The sequence below is a fragment of the Polypterus senegalus genome, chromosome 2 (genome assembly GCF_016835505.1).
Source record: "Polypterus senegalus isolate Bchr_013 chromosome 2, ASM1683550v1, whole genome shotgun sequence".
Classification (NCBI taxonomy): Eukaryota; Metazoa; Chordata; class Cladistia; order Polypteriformes; family Polypteridae; genus Polypterus; species Polypterus senegalus.
Window position 1 is genome coordinate 268,144,157 of NC_053155.1, and position 21,496 is coordinate 268,165,652.

Genomic DNA, 21,496 nt, shown 5'->3' on the forward strand with positions numbered 1-21,496 from the left:
TTGAAACAGTGATACATGCTTTTATAACATCTTGTCTAGATTACTGCAATGCGCTTCTTTTTGGAATTAGCCAGGCCTCCATTGCTCGCCTGCAGCTGGTGCAAAACGCTGCTGCTCGATTTTTAACTGGCACAAGAAAGCATGAACATGTTACCCCGATTTTGGCTCCCCTTTACTGGCTTCCAATTCGCTTTCGAATTCATTTTAAGATCTTTGCATTTGGTTTTAAATCCTTTAATGGTTGTGCCCCTCTTTATCTGTCGGAACAGCTGCACCCTTATGTACCGTCTCGTTCTATCAGGTCAGCAGACTACATGTTTTTATGTGTTCCCAAGGCACGATGCAAACTCCGAGGTGAACTAGCCTTTTCAGTTGCAGCCCCGAAACTCTGGAACAATTTGCCGTTGCACGTTAGGCAGGCTCCTTCGCTAGCTGCATTTAAATCATTTTTAAAAACACATTTTTACTCTCTGGCTTTTAACTGAGTATGGGATGTTGGCTAACTGTTTTTTTTTTTATTAAGAATCTCTTCAGTTCTTAGGTGCTTATTTGTTTATGTGTTTCTGTTTCATTTACCCTTTGGTTTTGTGTGTCTGATATGCTGTGTTTTTATTGTACAGCCTTGTTGTTGTTTTTAAAGTGCTTTATTAATACATAAAATAAATAAATAAATTTAATTTAGTTTGTTGCCATGAGATATACCTCCATTCCAATATAACTTGAAGAAATCCATACACAACAGCAGTAACACGCTTTGTAATGCAGATTTTGCTGTTTTAATAGGTGTGTGGCTCTTCCAAGGTTGGTGTGAAAAACAGTTTTGGACTGATTACACAAATAGTGGACATCAAAATGAAGATCCTATTCTTGCTGTGTATCTGTAATTTCTTCCCAGGTAAGACTAAATGCACATAAATGAATATACCTGTTGGATTTAAGTGAAATGTGTAGTTTAGAAAAAAAGAAACACTATTAGTTAGAGCAGAAAGCTGTTAGTTGTACTTTTTTTTTTTTTACAGGAAACACAATTCATTTAATTAAAAGTAAGACTTCAGATTTAATATTAACATGCAATCATAGACACAAGGAGGTGTATGCTAATCTACTTTGCAAAGTCATTTTGAAAAGGCTAACTGCTAACATTGGTCACTTAACAGGATTGATACCTGTGCCATGAAACCCTGAATGGAAAATGTGAGGGGAAAATTTGAAAAAAATCTTGTCTATGGCTGTTTTTGTACTCCAAGACAAAAAGTTAGATTGCACTTCCCATTCTGTATGTAATTTTAAAGCTGTCCTTTACCAGCAATAATTTAATACTTTTTCAATCTTTTGTACTACTGTTTTTTGCCTTGAACATATGGAATAAGAGAGAGCCTTCTGCTTCCTACTGCACCTATTGCACCAATGGTCCTAGTAGGTCTCAAAAATGGGAAGCTGCTGTAAAACAGTTCAAAAAGAACATTAGAGTCCCAAAATATGAAAAAATGACTTTCAATGGAGAGACAACTGTGACAACTCTGGTTTCCAAAACTGGCAATTCCAACTGTAATATTTATAGTTTGAGAATTTATTTACAGAAATTGGAAAAATAGCAAAAATGATTTAAAAACAGAAAAATGGATATGCCTAAACAGCAATCCAAAGCAAACAAAAATTTTCCAAAGAGAAGAATTTAGGAGCAAAGCAGAAATGGTAGAAAAACAAAAAATTTGATTAAGAAACACAAAACTTACAGAACTGTAAACAACTTTAATGGGTCTAAACAACTGCTGGGTCTCACTTCAGATTGGAATAAATAGCCAGGAGGAGGACCAAGTAGTTGTGATATTAGGGTGGTCCTGCCTCCTGGAGCTGCACTGACAAAACATAGCAAATGGAGACACATTTAAGGGGACAGAACACACATAACAAATGATAAACAAAACTAACAAAAATAGCATAAAAACATGACAAATAATAACGTACAATCAAGAAAATCAACAATAAAACATGAAAAATGCAAATTCAAACTGATACATAACACTCTTATCTCTAGACTTCAGGTGGCAAGACAGAAACAAAACAATAAGGAGAGAAAAGTTACACTTCATGCGTTCTTTAAAAGGAACATCATAATTATTTTTATTACTATCTAACTAACTAAATAAATAATTATTTCCACTATAGTCAGTTATAACTGCAAAGCAGAAAACCAAATGATTTATTCAAGAACATCGAATTTTAGATTGTGATAGAAAAAGAGTGGAAAAATCTGATAATGAATGGTGAATTTATAAAAAAAAGAAAATGAACAAAAAAGAGCTATAGTGAAATATTCAAGTAACTGATTTTCTGTCTATAATAACTAAGCACCAAACCGTCTTGTTCTCATGTCCCGCATACTCTTCTATATACCATTTCTTTAAATACAATCGCTTTCTCTAATGAAGGAGCACCCAGACACCCTTCGAGCGTTTGAGCCATGAGATAACAGGCACCCAGTACCCATCCCCGGGGGTTGGTGAATGAAGCAAACAAGTGTCAGAGCCCCCTAGTAAATAAATAAATAAATAAATAAATAAATATGTTCACAGAATCATAACACAGTTCTCCTTGCTAGGAATCTAGATATCCAATGTGCCTAGATGTCCAGGTGGCTCTTTCATAGTGTTACAGTATGAGCTGGTTGGTCTCTGATCCAGCATCTTCTCTGAGTGGAATAGATGAAGGAAGAGACATTGATAATCTGTACATATAGCTCTGAATTTTTGCTGGTCTTCTACTTCCTGCTGCTCACGTTGGACCAATGGGACATTTTAGTGTAAGGGCCCACTCAACCTCTCATGCTTCAGGTCTTGTGCCCTTGGACCAATCCTGGTTAGGTATGACTTATGTATGTTCTTAAACCTTCTACCAACTCAGCATTTCACTTGAGTCCTGGGCTAGGACAAGCTTGTTTTTTGTCCTTGCAGACTCATAGGCTATGAGTAAATGTATTTAAAGGCTCCTAGTTCATAGTTTGTACTAGTTCTGGCTTGTTGAGGTCTGAAGGTGACTAGATTAGGCATAGCAAATGAAAGTTCTCTCTTGTACATGAAAAAGTACAAGAAACATTTTAAGTCTGACTAGTGAATTTTTTTCTAAATGCATGCTTTATCAATGCAACAATGCATGTATTAATATAATATAAAAAAATATGAAAGCAAAGCACACAATGGCAAGTAATTGTTCAGTGTCTGTCCTCTTATAATTGCCATAGCATAAGATGTCATTGTGACCATGCTCTTATATTACACCCAAGGGTTATTCCCTTTATTGTATTTATTTTCTGTTGTTTTTGTTAACTTTGAATCCTTATTTTCATGTTTCTTTGTTATTTTTGTAGGTTTTGTTCGTTAATGGTATACTATCCTTTAAAGCAGAATATTATTTAATATCAATGTATAGATGTCCTCTGTACTTTGTGGGTGGAGCGCCAAGTGGAGGGGCAACCTGAAGAACTGACCTCAGCCTTTATCTGTCAATGCTGAGATCTGATCCTTCAGTAGTCAATTGATGTTCTTGGAGTGCATTTATTTGTGTGCATCAGATTTCCTGGCTCAGTTCTTTTGTTCTGATATTTTGATTGTGTGTTGGGACTTGTTTGCCTAGGATTACCTTTTAGACAGCTCCTTTTGCCTTTTTTCCCCTTTTTGCTCTCTTTAAGGTTTTCTAAGTAAATATTCTCATTTAAAAGAATTCTACTTTTTGACCTGTCTTTCATAGCCAAAGGGTTACAATTCATTCTCCTGGATAGACATGTTTGTGAATATTATACATTTTTGTACATTTTAAGAATTTGCTTGGAACTTTGGAAGTTAATTCATTATTTTGTACCTAAGTAGGCCTGTTCCCACAGAGGAGTAGGGAGGTCAGACAGATTGTGGTGATGCCAATACTAGGCCTCTTCACTAAAGTTTTATGCTGAAATTATAATTATACACAGTCATTATTTTCATTGAAATTAAATTGTATTGTTATTTTTTATGAACAGCTGACATTAATACAAAGCAGGATATCAACACACTATTGGTTTTAAAAGACATTGGCAAGTACATATTAGTGTTCAAACATCAAGTCATTTATAACAAGATATAAGCTTAACACTCCAAGAGTAACTGACGTGTGGCATGTTTTATTTTTGTTAATGACTCCTATTGTACTTCAAGATGTGAAATGATCTGACATACACCTTAAACACTGTCTTTGGCTCCTCCTGGCTCATAAGTGTGTGAAAACTTACACATATGATATTCTCTACTCTATGATACTCTATTTGACTTGACTTAATGTCTAGTTATGCAAGACATGGAGCTTTTTAGCCCCCCTCTTGTTTTTTACTCTATAGACCTGAAAATCCCTCATAGTTTGGCTATATTTGGGCCATATTTTGGGTTAAAAATGGCACCCTTATGAGAAAGAGTAAACCAATAGGTGTCTTGTGTAAAAATGATCAGAAGGACTTGAAGATTGTAAATGCCACATCAACTGCCCCAAGGGTTGAAAATGACAAAACATAAGCACGTAGATTATAATTATAAATTATTTCAAGGTCTGTGTTTATGAATATGATGTTTATTTTGATTTTTGATCATTTACTGGGGAAGTAGCTCTCTATGGACCTCTATCAGAGGGAGAAAAGTGAAAAATTTCAATTACAATTTAGAATATTCAGAATTTAAATATTTTTAATTGAAGCACATATACTAGGAAATAACTTTCAATAAAAAAGGCTTCAAGAAACAAATACAAAAATGCCAGAATCACAACAGAGTGTTCCACTTTGTGCTAAGTAAGAAGCTGGTTAATTATAAGAAATCCTGGTGACACTTTTGATTAGGTATTACGTTTAATGCATCTATTTGTCAAATACTATTATATAACATTAATAATAGCTTCTTTTGGTGTAGGAAAAAAGAGAGATTTAGCAGAATAACTGCATGCGTCATCATGATCACTGGTCTAACGGCCATTTTCTGGGTTTAACTTGGTTTGGCTGGTTGACACCAAATCTCTTTCATCCACTCTTTGTGGTCCCAGGTGTTCTTTAGGGTGAGACCCATAATAATTTTCTTATGTTATCTGCTATGAACTTCAGCCATATGCTCTTTGGCCTTCCTGTGGGCCTTACATTTCCCTACACTTCTGTTAAAGTGTACCTGTTTACACCAATATTTTCCACATTTTCCTCCACATGCCTGAACCATCTTTTTCTTTTTCTCCTCAGCCCAACACCTGCTGTATCTGGAACATATTAACTTACCGTTTTGTTTATTTCTTCATATATAACTTGGTGTTTCCATTCTGTTTTTAGGATCAGTCTTTGGACAAATGAAGGTTATAACAGCTCCATCCTTACAAGGCTATTCTCATGAAGACATCAAACTGCCTTGTGATGCCAGTCTTAACAGGAATGACATTAGGCTGATGTGGATAACATGGATTCAGAATGCTACGAAGGTTTACGAATATGATGGATCCAGTGGAAAACAGATTGTAGAAATACCAGGATACGATATTGATCTTAAGCAAGTAGAGCAAGGAGATATAGCCTTGACAATAGCAAGGAATACTTTAACACCTGGAGTATATACATTTAAATGTGAAGTAACAGAAGGCTCAGCTGAAGGCAGAGGAGAAACTACACTAACAGTAAGAGGTAAGTTAGTTTTAAATCAGTCTTAATCAAAGTTTAAGAATTAAACTTTACTTTAACCTTTTTCTAAGAAAATAGTAATTTTTAAAAATGTTTAATAAATATCCATCCATCCATTATCCAACCTGCTATATCCTAACTACAGGGTCATGGAGGTCTGCTGGATCCAATCCAAGCTAACACAGGGTGCAAGGCAGGAAACAAACCCCGGGCAGGGCGCCAGCCCACAGCAGGGCACACACGCACGCACACACCAAGCGCACACAAGGGACAATTTACTGTACAATCTCCAATCCTCCTAACCTGCATGTCTTTGGACTGTGGGAGAAAACCGGAGCACCCGGAGGAAACCCACGCAGACACGGGGAGAACATGCGAAGCAATCCCAAGTCTCCTAAATGCGAGGCAGCAGCACTACCATTGCACCACCATGCCGTTCATGTTTTAAAAAATATTGCCACCATTTTTCTTTTAGTAATGAATCTAAGAATCCTCTAGCACAGTGGTTCCCAAAATCTGTCCTGGGGACCCACTGTAGCTGCTGGTTTTTGTTCCAAATACCTTTCATTTTTGACGGCATGGTGGCACAGTGGTAGTGCTGCTGCCATGCAATAAGGAAACCTGGGTTTGCTTCCTGGGTCCTCCTTCTGTGGAGTTTGCATGTTCTCTCATGTCTGCGTTGGTTTCCTCCGGGTGCTCTCGTTTCCTACAGTCCAAAGACATGTAGGTTAGGTGCATTGCCAATCCTAAATTGTCCCGTGTGTGTGTCCTGTGAACTTGTTCCTGCCTTGCGCCGTGTGTTGGCGGGGATTGGCTCCAGCAGACCCCCATGACCCTGTGTTCAGATACAGTATAGTGGGTTTGATACTGACTGACTGAGTACTTTCCATTTTCCATTGGCCTCTTAGCCTAATTAAGTGAGTCATTATTTCCCCGTTTCTGTAGTTTGAAGTCAATGTAGAAATTACAAACTAAGTTTGGTAAATTTTTATTAACTCTTTGAGGGCTGAATATTTTTTCCAAAAAACATAGTTTTCTGAAAAGCACACAAAGCAATTGTTCCACAGATAAATGAACATAAAACGTCTGTTGCCATGTGCTATGGCTGCTGTTGGTGTATGTTGGGCAACTCTTGTGCCAGTGGCTGCACTGGGCCGCCTTGATGGCCAGCAGGAATGCACGGTGGGTCGGCTGCCTGGTTGTCTTCACACAGAAAATGGGTGTGACGCAATATGGTTTGTACCTCTGTTATCATAAGTGGTGGTCCCCCCAGGTGAACGCTGCTGTAGGTGTATCAACTACACAAACATCTTCAAGACCACAATCAACTGGGGACTGATCAGCTGATGCTGAAACCCTATTTTTGTTTTCAATGTCCATCTCCTGATCACTTGCATCAAATTCCAAGTCTGACAAGTCAGAGTCCGATTCAGCGATCATATGTAAAACATCCATGGAGTATTTAGTCTCTCGCCAGATGTCGATGCCATTTTAGAGGTTGTTTGCTCTTCGCTACTCATGCAGGGAATCGAGGTTAAATCAACAAAGCTGTTAACTTTCCTTCTAGCAAACAGAGTCAAACTTAAACGTAAGGGCGAGTTTTGTCGCAGTTTACAGCTGATTACCGTCCTCTACCCCTGAATTTTGACAAAAGTCGACATCAGCCCAGAAAAAGTTAAAATGTAATAAGCAGTTATATGGTGTAATAGAATATGATGCTTCTCGCACCCTTGTACCCTCAGACTATACGTCAGACACCAGGTAAAAGTCCAAAGATGATATTTATTATAATAATAAAGTGCACAAAGCACGCTCCTCTCCACAATTCTCCAATAACAATAAACCACAATAATAAACAATCCTCCACTCCCAGACGCTTAGCCACCCTGCCTCCCAACTCAGCTCATCGTCTGGGAGCTCCCACAGTCCTTTTATATTCCCTGACCCGGAGGTGTTCTTCCCAACAGTCCACAAGTCCTTATTCCTTCCGGGTCAGGGTAAATAATGTTTTTTCTCACCCCGGAAGCCCGTCGCTCTTCCTATGACGAACTTCCCGGTCATAGGGCATGAAGAACTCTTCGGTCCTCCCTGCAGCTCCCTCTCGTGGCCCCCATGGCACCCAGCAGGGCGGTGCATAAAAACTACATGGTCCATAATGTCCTGCTGGTCTTCTGGGGACCTCCATGCTGCAAGGAGGGCTCCACCTGGCGGCTTGGGGGTATTGGCCGGGGTACATGGCCGGCCATATCTTACAATGGATAATGCGTCATTTTTTAAATTGTTGATAATATTTTAAACACAATTGTGATTCTGCCTTTCCAGTTGTTCTGGTTATTTAATTAAGTTTTTTACTAATTAGCAGGTCTGACACTAAAGTTGTAGATGCTTTCATCTTCCTGGGTGTCTGCTATGCTGATTGTGAATTGTCCGTATTAGGGTTAAATGAAGAAAGCAAACTACTCAGGAAAAGGGGAAAATAATAGAAAAACATGTTAAGAGAGGTAAGCATTTTATAGATTTAGAAAGAAATAGAAAAATTTCTAAATGTCATATCAATGTAAAAACCATGGTGTTGTGTTTTTCTGAATGCAGAATAAGAGAAGAGTAAAAAAAGGGCAGCTAATTAAATGAGATCAGTTGTTATTGATTATTATCACAAATTGTGAATCTGCTTGAAACAAAAACCTGCAGCCACAGTGGGTCCCCAGGACTGAGTTTGGGAACCACTGGCCTAGCATTTTCAGTTAACCATGAGCATTGTGTTATTCTCAATTGAGATGTCTGCTTAAAACTTGAATGTCATCTGACTGCTTTTACCAGAGCCCTCTGTTTGATTATTAATCCCCACACCTAAATATGAAATTATCTTTGAACTTTGTTTGCAGTAAAGATAGGCAGGCAATGATAACCAGAGAAATCTGATATGTGGAGTCCTATGTTGGTCTTCATTACTCAGACATAAACATACTCACATTTCTCATTGATCAGAAGATTAATGTTTGTCAGGATAACCTTTATATTGTGGGAGTTAAGGATGGAATAGAGTGAGATGATATGAGGTCTGTCCTTGCCAATAAATGACCCTAAAAATGAAAATTTTCAATTACAATTTAGAATATTCAGAATTTAAATATTTTTAATTGAAGCACATATACTAGGAAATAACTATCAATAAAAAAGGCTTTAAGAAACAAACACAAAAATGCCACAATCACAACAGAATGTTCCACTTTGCGCTAAGTATGAAGCTGGTTAATTATAAGAAATCCTGATGACACTTTAGATTAGATATAACCTTTAATGCATCTGTTTGTCAAATACTGTGGTGTAAAATTAATAATAGCTTCTTTTGGTGTAGGAAAAAAGAAATTTAGCAGAATTACTGCATGCGTCATCATGATCACTGGTCTAACGGCCATTTTCTGGGTTTAACTGGGTTGGCTGGTTGACACCAAATCTCTTTCATCCACTCTTTGTGGTGCCAGGCATTCTTTAGGGTGAGACTCATAATAACACTACTTGATAATTTATTTCATGTGTCTATGGCTCTCTGTGTAAAGAAAAACTTTGTAATATTTGTGTGAAATTTCCTACTGATTCCCTTGTGTTGAACTCAATTTAATTTAAGAGATGAGGTTCATAATATTAATTGCTTTCAAAAAACTTTTGCTTTTTTAAAAACTTCACCTGCCACAACTATGGCCAAACTTGTATTCTTTTCAAGGCCCTCCATAATGATCGACTGATTCTAGATCATCTGCCATCCCAGCTAGTTTTTTATCATCTGCAAACCTAACCAGTTTCTTTATATTCCTTTCTAGATGTGTGTGTATATATATATATATATATATATATATATATATATATATATATATATATATATATATATATATATATATATATTGTGACAGATAAGGGGCACTATCGCTCCCTTGAACCCTCGACCAAGACGTCAGACACGATGTAAAAGTCCAAATAGTTGACTTTTTATTATTAAACAGTGCACAAAGCACCCTCCTCTCCACAATACTCATAAATTAAAACAATACTCTACAATAAATAATTCCTCCACTCCCAGACGCATTGCCACCCTTCCCCCCAGCTCAACTCGCCATCTGGGAGTTCCGACAGTTCTTTGATAGTCCCTGGCCCGGAAGTGTTTCCCATCATTCAGTCCATGATTCCTTATCACTTCCGGGTTGGGTAAAAAGTCCTTTTCTTCACCCCGGAAGTACGTCATTCCTCCTGTCCATGTGACTTGTATGTACTTCCGGGGCATAGGGCAAATAGTAGTCCCTGGACCTCCCTGCAGCGAACCCTGGTGGCCCCGATATCATCCAGCAGGGCTGTACAGGAAAACTCCATAGTCCATGATGCCCTGCTGGAATTTGGGGCATCTCCATGTCTCAGAGAGGGCTCCCTCTGGCGGCCTGGGGGTATTGGCTAGGATGAATGGCTGGCCATGGACCACAATATATATATATATATATATATATATATATATATATATATATATATATATATATATATATATATATATATATATATATATATATATATATACTAGCAACATACCCGCACTTCGCAGCGGAGAAGTAGTGTGTTAAAGAAGTTATGAAAAAGAAAAGGACACATTTTGTCACTGTTATGAGTGTTGCTGTCATATATATATATATTGTCACGCACGAGTGTTTGGGGAACAGCGGATCGACCCGGTTTGCTTTGGAACACGTCCCGCGAGGGGTTGACGGCGGTGTACTAACCTGTCTTTCCTAGAAAGACCGAAACGCCGCAGCTGTAAACAACGCCCGTACGGCAATAGGAAGCACACACTCCGGGTCTATTCTATCCCTCTGTTGACCCTTGATGACGTCACAATCCATCACGACTATCCCAGCATTACTCGCATCAATGTCCTGTCCGCCTCCATAAAATGTCCGTCTTTTCTCCCTTCAGGGTCTTTGAGTTTTTGTATGAAAAAAACGCTTGACGAACCTTTTTGTTGCAGTATACGGGGCTAAAACCGCAAACCTTGATCGATATTTGTGTCTTTATTACAGTGGCGTAGTCAGCAGGATTGACAAGGGTCCGAATAATGATGGATGGACAGGACCTGAACGCAGTCCTCAACACGTTGGTCGCGGAGCTCCAGGCCGTCAAGGCAGAACAGGCCTCCTCCAAGGGGGAGCTCACGGAGACTAAGACGCGACTGGCGGCTGCGAAGCCGTTACCCCCTCTGGGGAGGATGACATAGAGTCGTACCTCTCCATATTTGAGAGAACGGCAACCCGACACCAGTGGTCGCGGGCAGAGTGGGCGTCCATTTTGGCCCCGTACCTGAAGGGGCCTGCACAACGGGCGTATCATGACCTTCCTGAGGAGGAAGCCGCCCAATACGACCTCCTGAAGGCTGAGATCTATCAGCGATACGGGGTGACCTCTGGTCAACAGGCATCACTGGCGCTTTGACCCCACACTACCGGCTAGAGTCCAGTTCTTTGAGTACTGGGGCAAGCTCGGGTGCTGGCTACGGCCAGATAAAAACCAGGCTCGCCAGGTAGTGGAGCAAGTGGCGTGCGAGGTGGTCGCTGGTGGTCGCTGTGATGCCGGAACCCCCCTTCCAAGTTATCTTGAGACGAGACTGGTCGGACAGTAAAAGCGGTGGGACCGTCGCCACTCCTGTTCCCAGGCTAGGTCTGGTGGTAGAGGGTCAGGGGCCCCTCCCTGCTGTTCCCATGCCGTGCACATCGGCAATTGTTGATGACGTAGGGGGGTCGGGGGAGCCCTCAGCAGTGCCGGACCACGACCCGGAAGTCCTCCGGGACGTACTCGCCAGCTTGGACACACAGTACCGATCCACACCGGCGTCCTTTAAGCGTGAACAGTGGAACGATGATTCCCTGAAGTTTGCCAGGAATGCTATTGTCTCCAGTGACGACATATCATCTATGGCTTCCACACCACATGGGCCCTACTTTGTGCTTGAAAATGATCTACTTTATCGGGTTGCTGAGCATGAAGGCGAGGTGCGGAAGTTGTTGCTAGTGCCGCGAACCTGCCAGTGGGAGGTTTGCGAGCTAGCTCACGCCCACCTCCTAGGTGCCCATCTGGGAACCGAAAAAATTTAGAAAGAATAAAGCTCTGTTTTTATTGGCCCGGGATCAACGAGGAGGTCCGCCGTTTCTGTCAGTCCTGCCCGGTCTGTCAGCTACGTCAGATTCCCCAGAGGGACCGTGCTCCTCTGACTCCGATTCCCCTGATAGATATCCCTTTTGAGCGGATCGGTGTTGATCTGGTTGGCCCCCTAGAGCCTTCCGTGCGTGGTCACAAATATATTTTGGTGGTGGTTGACTACGCAACACGATACCCCGAAGCAATTCCCCTGCGAACTGCTAATACTAAAAACACAGGAATTAGTAGCCCTATTTTCCCGAGTGGGCATACCCAAAGAAGTCCTCACAGACCAGGGTACGCCCTTAACCTCGGATACATTCACGGAAGTTGCCAAACTACTCCGGATTAAGCATCTCAAGGCATCCGTCTATCATCCCCAGGCGGATGGACTAGTTGAACGCTTCAACCAAACACTGAAGCAGATGCTCCGCAAGGTGGTCAGCGCGGACGGTAGGAACTGGGGCCAGCTGTTACCCCTCGTGCTTTTAGCTTATAGGGAAGTGCCACAAACCTCCACAGGGTTCTCCCCTTTTGAGTTGTTATATGGGCGATAACCCTGGGGCTTATTGGATGTGCTCAAAGAAGGATGGGAAGGGGAGGCACTTCCCTCCACCAACCTCCTAGAATATATCGCGCACTTACGCGATAGATTGGCTAAAATCCGACCCCTACTGAAGGATCATATGTCCAAGGCTTAAGCAGCGCAGGTCCGGAATAACAACAGAAACACCTCTCTGTGCGAGTTCCACTCTGGCGACCGCGTGATGGTGCTCGTACCCACCTCCCACTCGAAAGTCTTGGCTCATTGGCTAGGGCCATACGAAGTGAATGAGAGAAAAGGACTTGTCGACTATTTGGTGAGTCAACCAAATCGTCGACTGAGTGAGAGAGTATACCACATTAACCTCCTGAAGCCGTGGAGAGACAGGGAGAATGCTCTGCCTCCTGGCCCCGCTCTCTCCCTTTACTCAGAAAAAACCCCGCTTAACTTCGGTCCTGATTTGTCACCCCACCAGCGACAGCAGCTCGAAAGAGCAATCCTGTCTGTCCCGGAGGTGGTCAGCAAAGCACCCGGCCGGACCTCGCTGATTAAGCATGACATTGTGACCGACCCGGGGGTGATTGTCCGGGAACGACCCTACCGCCACCCTGAGGTGAAACGCGCTGAGGTGGAGCTAGAGGTCCAAAGGATGCTCGACTTAGACATCATTGAGGAAAGCCATAGCTCTTGGTCTAGTCCTATCGTCCTCGTATCCAAACCGGACGGGTCGTGGAGGTTCTGCAATGACTTCAGACATCTTAATCAGGTCTCGAAGTTCGACGCATACCCCATGCTCCGGGTGGATGAGCTCTTAGAGAGACTAGGGACGGCCCACTATGTGACCACTCTTGACATGACAAAGGGGTATTGGCAAATTCCCCTAACGGCATCCGCCAGAGAAAAAACTGCCTTTAGCACACCTAGTGGTCGCTGGCACTACAAGGTACTCCCATTCGGGCTGCACGGTGCGCCGGCAACCTTCCAACGTCTGGTAGATAAAGTGCTACGGCCCCATCAGTCCTACTGTGCTGCCTACCTGGATGACGTCGTTATCTATTCCAGCACCTGGGAGGAACATGTCGTGCAGGTTTATACGGTTCTCCTGACACTAGCGAAGGCCGGACTTCGCATTAATCCCCGTAAATTTTACTTTGGGATGAGCGAAACCCGTTATTTAGGCTACCTAGTGGGTGGAGGGCTGGTAAGGCCACAGTGTACCAAAGTAAAAGACATCCTAGAATGGCCCTGTCCGATGGTCAAGAAGCAGGTTCAAGCCTTCCTGGGGTTAGCAGGCTACTACCTCCGGATTGTGCCTCGCTTCTCCGAGAGAGCAGCACCTTTCACGAACTTGACAAAGAAAAGGGCCCCTTTACATGTGGTGTGGACGGAGCAAGCATTCAGTGACTTAAAACGGGCCCTTACTTCGGCACCAGTGTTAAGGACGCCTAATTTCTCGCTTCCTTTTATTCTCCAGACCGATGCTTCGGACACAGGTCTGGGTGCCGTGCTGAGCCAAAGCATTGATGGTGTCAAACATCCTGTGATATACCTGAGCCGGAAACTGCTGGACCGGGAGACAAGGTATGTAGCGGTGGAGCGGGAGGCCCTGGCCATCAAGTGGGCAGTGACGCACCTGCGGTACTACCTGCTGGGCCGAGAATTCACCCTGGTGACGGACCATGCCGTCCTCCAGTGGATGGCTCTTCATCGGGATTCGAATCCCCGGGTCACCAGGTGGTTTTTGGACCTGCAGCTGTTCAAATTCACCATCATTTATCGCAGGGGCACCCTGCAGGCCAACGCTGATGCACTCTCTCGCGTGCACGACCTCTCGGCTCGGGTAGCCCGACCCGATGGGTCTGGGCTAACGGGGGGGTCCTGTCACGCACGAGTGTTTGGGGAACAGCGGATCGACCCAGTTTGCTTCGGAACACGTCCCGCGAGGGGTCGACGGCGGTGTACTAACCTGTCTTTCCTTCCTTCCTTAGAAAGACCGAAATGCCGCAGCCGTAAACAACACCCGGACGGCAATAGGAAGCACACACTTCCGGGTCTATTCTATCCCTCTGTTGACCCTTGATGATGTCACACTCCCAGAATACATCACGACTATCCCAGCATTCCTCACATCAATGTCCGGTCCGCCTCCATAAAATGTCCGTCGTTTCTCTCTTCAGGGTCTTTGAGTTTTTGTATGAAACGCTTGACGAACCTTTTTGTTGCAGTATACGGGGCTAAAACCCCAAACCTTGATCGATATTTGTGTCTTTATTAAAATATACACACACACACACACATAAAAATATATACTTATACATATATACATATAAACATATCTACATATACACATATCTACACACACACATATATATATATATATATATATATATATATATATATATATATATATATATATATATATATATATGCACACAGACACATATATACATATATATACAGATCTACATATATATACATATCTACATATATACACACACACATATATATATACACATATACGATATACATATCTACTGTGACGGACAGCCGGGTCCCATGCCCAGCCGGGACGCCCCTGCTGCATATGTTCCAGGGGAGCCACCATGGACAGCTCAATACCTCCCCCGGGACACTTGGGGGCAGACTCACTGGCTGTTGTTCATTTCCCAGTCTCCCACGTGGCTCCATGGGACATGGAGTCCTCCACAGCCTGGTTGGGAGATGGGGTGGCCGCTAGGGGGTGCTGCCGAGAGCCAACAACCCGGATGGATGAGTTATCAGTCCCACCCGGAGGTGCAATCAGGACCAGCTGGTCAAGCACCTGGAACACTTCCGGGTGGGCTATAAAACGGACCAGCCTCCCTTTATTCGAGGCCAGAATCGGGAGGAAGAGGACAAGGTTGCCTGCGAGGAGTGGTGGTGCCAGGAAGGGTTATTAGAGCTCTGTATTAAAGTCCTTTGGGACTGTATTGGGCCTGTGGGACATGGGGAAGACGTGCGCCCAAGGGTGAAGAGAAATAAAAAAACCTGTTTGTTTTACCTGTCTGTGCCTGGTCGGGTGCTATATAGTGCCTTTTACACTACATATATATATATACATATACATACATACATATATATCTACATATATATATACTGTATATAGCAAAATCCCCGCGCTTCGCAGCGACGAAGAAATGCTTTTACATTTTTATTAAGAAGAAAAGAAAACCTTTTTAAACTGAGGGAAAATATACCAATAACTATCTGTTAAGGATCTCTTTGTATACCACGTTGTCAGTTCAGCAGTCCGGTTGTAATATGACCAAGCTGTGCACTGAGATTACTTTTGAGAATGCAACGTATAGTTTTGTCCAGGAGGAAAGCAATTTTGCCTCAAATCAATGGCAACCTTTTGTAATGTGTGTCCCTGAGACTTATTAATTGTCATCGCGAAGCAGAGCCTTACTGGAAATTTGAGGCATTTCAATTGAAATGGGAGATCAGAGGGTATAACGGTGATGCCAGAAATACATTCAGAGTGTGGCGCTCTGCTGTTTTTTTGTGTAGCTGCCTTCACACAGCTTCTCTGCTGCTTTATAAACGAACACCATATAAGGCCATCGTTTCTCCTTGCTTCGCGGTTCTGTACTGTTTTATTGTTCATTTATTACGATTCTTATAGTTATTGTGTAGCTATGCGAGACTTACTTTACTGTTCAGGTACCCATTTCCTTTATTTAATCCGCGGCTTATACGTTATTTTTTGTTCATTTATTACGATTATAGATATTTATTGATTCCCTTCTTTAGCTGACTGCCTGCTCATATAAGACGCTCCGCTGTTTTTTAAATGAACGACATATAAAGCCATCACCTTGTCAGTTGTGTAATGCGTTTTTTGAACAGGTTTGATGAATGGAAGTGATCACTCGTACTGCGTTCAGTCAGTTCACGTGAGCTGCTCTCTTGTGTGATGTTGCGATGTCCACGGCTTTATTTAATGTTAGCTAAGACCCGGCACTTAAAAGGTTCTCGCTACAGCAATTTTAACTCCGTTACAAAGTGATCCAAAGTCTCGCTTATACCTCGTGTCTTCTCATTAAACTTGTATCTCGCGAATAAAGTATTTGCCGTTTTTCTTCAGCGCTCTTTGGGAGCTCTTCCTTCTTTTCTACGTACTGCGGTCACAGTCAGTTCAAGTGATTACGTGGGAGGCGTGATGATGTCACACGCAGCTTCGCCCCCCATGGCCATCGAGCTAACGTCCATTACAGTATATGGAGAAAAATAGGTTCCAGTTATGACCATTATGCGTAGAATTTCGAAATGAAACCTGCCCAACTTTTGTAAGTAAGCTGTAAGGAATGAGCCTGCCAAATTTCAGCCTTCTACCTACACGGGATGTTGGAGAATTAGTGATGAGTCAGTCAGTGAGTGAGTGAGTCAGTGAGGGCTTTGCCTTTTATTAGTATACTAGCAGAATACCCGCGCTTCGCAGCGGAGAAGTAGTGTGTTAAAGAAGGTACGAAAAAGAAAAGGAAAAATTTTAAAAATAACGTAACATGATTGTTAATGTAATTGTTTTGTCATTGATATGAGTGTTGTTCTCATATCTATCTATATATATATATCTCTATCTATCTATATATATATATATACTCGCGCTTGGCAGCGGAGAAGTAGTGTGTTAAAGAAGGAAAGAGAAAGAAAAGGAAACATTTTGAAAATAACGTAACATGATTGTCAATGTAATTGTTTTGTCACTGTTATGAGTGTCGCTGTGATATATATATATATATATATATATATATATATATATATATATCTATACTAATAAAAGGCAAAGCCCTCACTCACTCACTCACTCACTCACTCACTCACTGACTCATCACTAATTCTCCAACTTCCCGTGTGGGTGGAAGGCTGAAATTTGGCAGGTTCATTCCTTACAGCTTCCTTACAAAAGTTGGGCAGGTTTTATATCGAAATTCTACGCCTAATGGTCATAACTGGAAGCAGTTTTTCTCCATTTACTGTAATGGAGATGAGCTTCAACGCCGTGGGGGCGGAGTTTCGTGTGACATCATCACGCCTCCCACGTAATCACGCAGTACATAGAAAACCAGGAAGACCTCAAAAGCGCTGAAGAAAACATGCATTATATAATTGAGAAGGCAGCTAAACAATAAGAAGCGGCGAGTGACATATACAACCATATTCATGAGTTCTGCTACTGAAACAAAGCACGATGTAAACCTACACTTTAAATTAAGTTCATAGACAGGCTGCGCTGGCGTTTGTAATTTAGTGCCTGCCCATATAAGGCCGTCCGTCAGCGGCAATCCAATAGCAAACTGCCACGGGTAAATATTCACGGGTGAAGGACTGTGCTTATGGAGAGGAAGATGAGATGGTCAGGGTGGTGTTTGACACAAACTCAGCGAAACTGCGAGAGAAAGTTTTAAGTGCCAGGACTAAGGTAACATTAAATACAGCCATGGACATAGCAGGAGATGGCACCAGCACAGCTGGGAACCTTCGATGCATGTACACCGAGTGGCTCACGTGAACTGGCGCAGTGCACAGATAAAAGGCAACAGTTCCAAAGAGCTGAACAAAACCGAATTACACAATTGAAAAGGCAGCAAAAATATGAAGCGTCTCATACATACAAGCATATTCATAAATCCAACTACTGCGGAAACAAAGCACACGTTGGAAAAAGTCAATGTCCGCTAAAGGAAGACAGTGTAAAAAACCCGTGCATGCAGTGTGTCAGGTCTCAGATAAAGAAGAAGACGAGCTGTTTATTGATGCAGTAAGAAACGAATCGATGAATGAAACCTGTCATCTTTACAGCGATTGACAAACACGGAATGTAACTTGAACACAACACATCCTACAAATACGAACCTGATTGAAAGAAATAATGATAATCAAATCCTTGATGACAGCAACACTCAGTAACACTCACAAAACAAATACTGTATATTGACAGTCATGTTACGTTATTTTTAAAATGTTCCCTTTTCTTTTCTAGCTTTTTAACACACTACTTCTCGCTGCGATACGCGTATATATATATGTATATATATATATAACCCGATCTACATACTCGAATAATGGATACTTTATTAGCCATCAATGATTGTTTTGGTAAAGCCATACTCAGTGTATTCATTAGATGAGCGGTAAAAAGTAAGAGCGAGGGAGGATGACTTATTGAGGCATGCAGGCTGTAGTGCGTCAACTCTATCTGAATTGCGATCACATTTGAAAAAATATATCTTTTCAAGTTCTATTTAGTCCATATGTGTCAAACTCAAGGGCGCGGGCCACATCCGACCCGCGTAATTATATCCGCCCGAGATCATTTTATATACTGTATTATTGTTATTAAAGCCGGGTATATGAAGCGCTGGTAACACAATAAACTACAGATCCCATAATGCAGCGCTTCAGCTGCCTTGCCGACACTTACCGCGTTAATCAAGTCTACCTTATGATGCTGCAAGTTATTGCGAAGCTAGCTCACACGATGCTGAAGAGAAAAGTTGATTCTGAAAATAGAGCCTTTAAAAACCGATGGGAGGCTGAGTATATGTTTACTGAACCCGTGTGTCTCATTTGTGGAGCTAATGTGGCTGTAATTACAGAATTTAATCTAAGGCGGCACTATAAAACAAAACATCAGGGTAACCTGAAAGACCTGAATGCAATGCAGAAGATACAGAAAGCAGAAGAATTAAATAAGAATCTGACACTTCAGCGGACGTTTTACCGTGCACAATCACAAAGTGATTTCAATTGAGCTGCTTTTATGGGAGACACAACCACTTGCCCCACTTTCCCTGTTACCAAGTAATGTTAAACCAAGTCGTCACTACGGTGTTCCCAAATCGCACTTTGCTGATAAACTGGCGCTGCGCACTGAGTTTGCACGGCGCTTTGGTGACTTTGAAGAACAAAAAGTCCGTCTACATGCGGCTCGAACCTTGTGCATGTTTGGTAGCACATATCTGTGTGAGAAGCTCTTCTCAGTGATAAAGACTAACAAAACAGCACACAGGAGTCGCCTCACTGATGAGCACCTGCAATCCATCCTGAGAATCTCCACAACACAGAACCTCACACCAAACAGAAACGAACCTGTTGCCAAAAAGATGCCAGGCGTCCAGCTCTAAAATGACATATGAGCAAAGACAACTGAATGATTTGATTTGTTATTGCTGAAAGGAACACATTTTATTTATATTTCCAGGTTTTGTTATGCAGCATGTTCATATTTGAATTTGTATAATTTTGACAGGATATATTTTTATGGAGAGCAAAATCTTTTGGGATATTTAAAATCTAAGTTTATTTTTAATAAAATATAAAATTACATAAGAGTAAAGAAATTTGAATGTTTGTTCTTTTAATGTTTACTTTATTTCTAACTTGTATAATTTAGACAGGATATATTTTTATGGAGAGCAAAATATTATAAGTTGTTTAAGGTTTGAGTTGATTTATTCAGGAATAATATTCCTGTCTGTTTTTACCATTCTTACCAAAGATATTTCTGTCGACTAAATAAAAATTCCTTCTATTTAAAATTTAAATAGAACTTGAACAAATACGATAGTTCATAATATCCACGCAGACTTGCACGTAAGAGCGGGTGTCATCCGTTTTAACAAATGCAGCGTATTGCACTGATACGAAATAGCTGTGTGTGTATATATGTAGATATGTATGTATATGTATATATATGTTTATATATGTGTGTGTGTATGTGTGTATATATATATATATATATGTATTTGTGTGTATATATGTGTGTGTATGTATGTGTGTATGTATAGATATGTATATATATATGTTTGTGTGTGTGTGTAAATATATATATATATTTATATATATATATATATTTATATTTATATTTATATATATATACTGTATATATATATATATATATATGACAGCAACACTCATCACTCACAACAGTGACAAAACAATAACATTGACAATCATGTTACGTTATTTTCAAAATGTTTCCTTTTCTTTTCATTGCTTCTTTAACACACTACTTCTCCGCTGCGAAGCCGGTATTTTACTAGTATATATATATATATATATATATATATATATAGCAAAATACCAGCTTCACAGCGATGTCATGTGTTAAAGAAGTTATGAAAAGAAAAGGAAACATTTTAAAATAATGTAACATGATTGTCAAAGTAATTTTGTGTATTTATTAACAGCGTCCGCGAAGTTGTTTTCGGCAGCTGCATCAGAAAATGTACCACGACGTCTGACACGCCTCCTTTTTACTGTTTTCTCACAGCTTGGATTGCTGCTGTCATATATATATACACACACACACACACACACACACACACATACATATATATATATATATACACATACATATCTTCATATCTACATATCTATATATACATATCTACATATACACATATATATATACATACCTATCTACATCATATATACACACACATACATACATACACACACAAATTATATGTATGTGTGTATGTATGTATGTATGTATGTATGTATGTGTGTGTGTGTGTGTATATATATATGTGTGTGTATAGCTTTGGTCACTGAGTGCAAGGGAAAAATAATAAAATATAGTCAATAAGTTATTAAACAGTAAAACATTAACGTTTTAAGAAGTACAGGTACATTGAGCCCTACTGGAGTGGTTGAGGGGTAAACTACATTTTAAAGACTGTGTAACACAACAGGTAAGTAACTAACAGCAGCTAAAATGTATATGGATCATCTCTCGGTAGTAGATCCCTTTTGAAAGGCGCTACACGACGGCTGTGGTATAGAAATTACATTTTCTATGTGAACGTTCAAATTTGTGCCTCTGGTAATGTGCCTTACCGGCATTTAAAGAAAATTAGTTTTGTGTCCTCTGCACTGTTAAGAGAGAAAGGCTTTGGTTTGGGATAAAAGGTGTAAAGAAAGGAAAGTTGCCTTTTTCTTTTATATAGTATAGAGAGATGTGTTCGCTGGCGTTATGATCGCCTTTTGGGACAGTCGCGTGGGTCTTGTGTAGACTGGTGAGACGTCCCTGCCATTAATCAGCTGTGATGGCACTGCAG

General features: G+C 41.0%; 1 protein-coding gene across 1 annotated transcript in view; it reads left to right on the forward strand.

Moving 5' to 3' along the window:
• Positions 1-785: 785 nt before the first annotated feature.
• The window catches only part of LOC120523855, a 39,515-nt gene continuing 18,804 nt past the window's right edge, over positions 786-21,496 (forward strand). The window contains exons 1-2 of the mRNA XM_039745517.1: positions 786-895; positions 5,336-5,680. Coding sequence (XP_039601451.1) covers positions 853-895; positions 5,336-5,680 — 388 coding nt within the window. The 5' untranslated portion in view covers positions 786-852. The remainder of the gene's footprint in view (positions 896-5,335; positions 5,681-21,496) is intronic.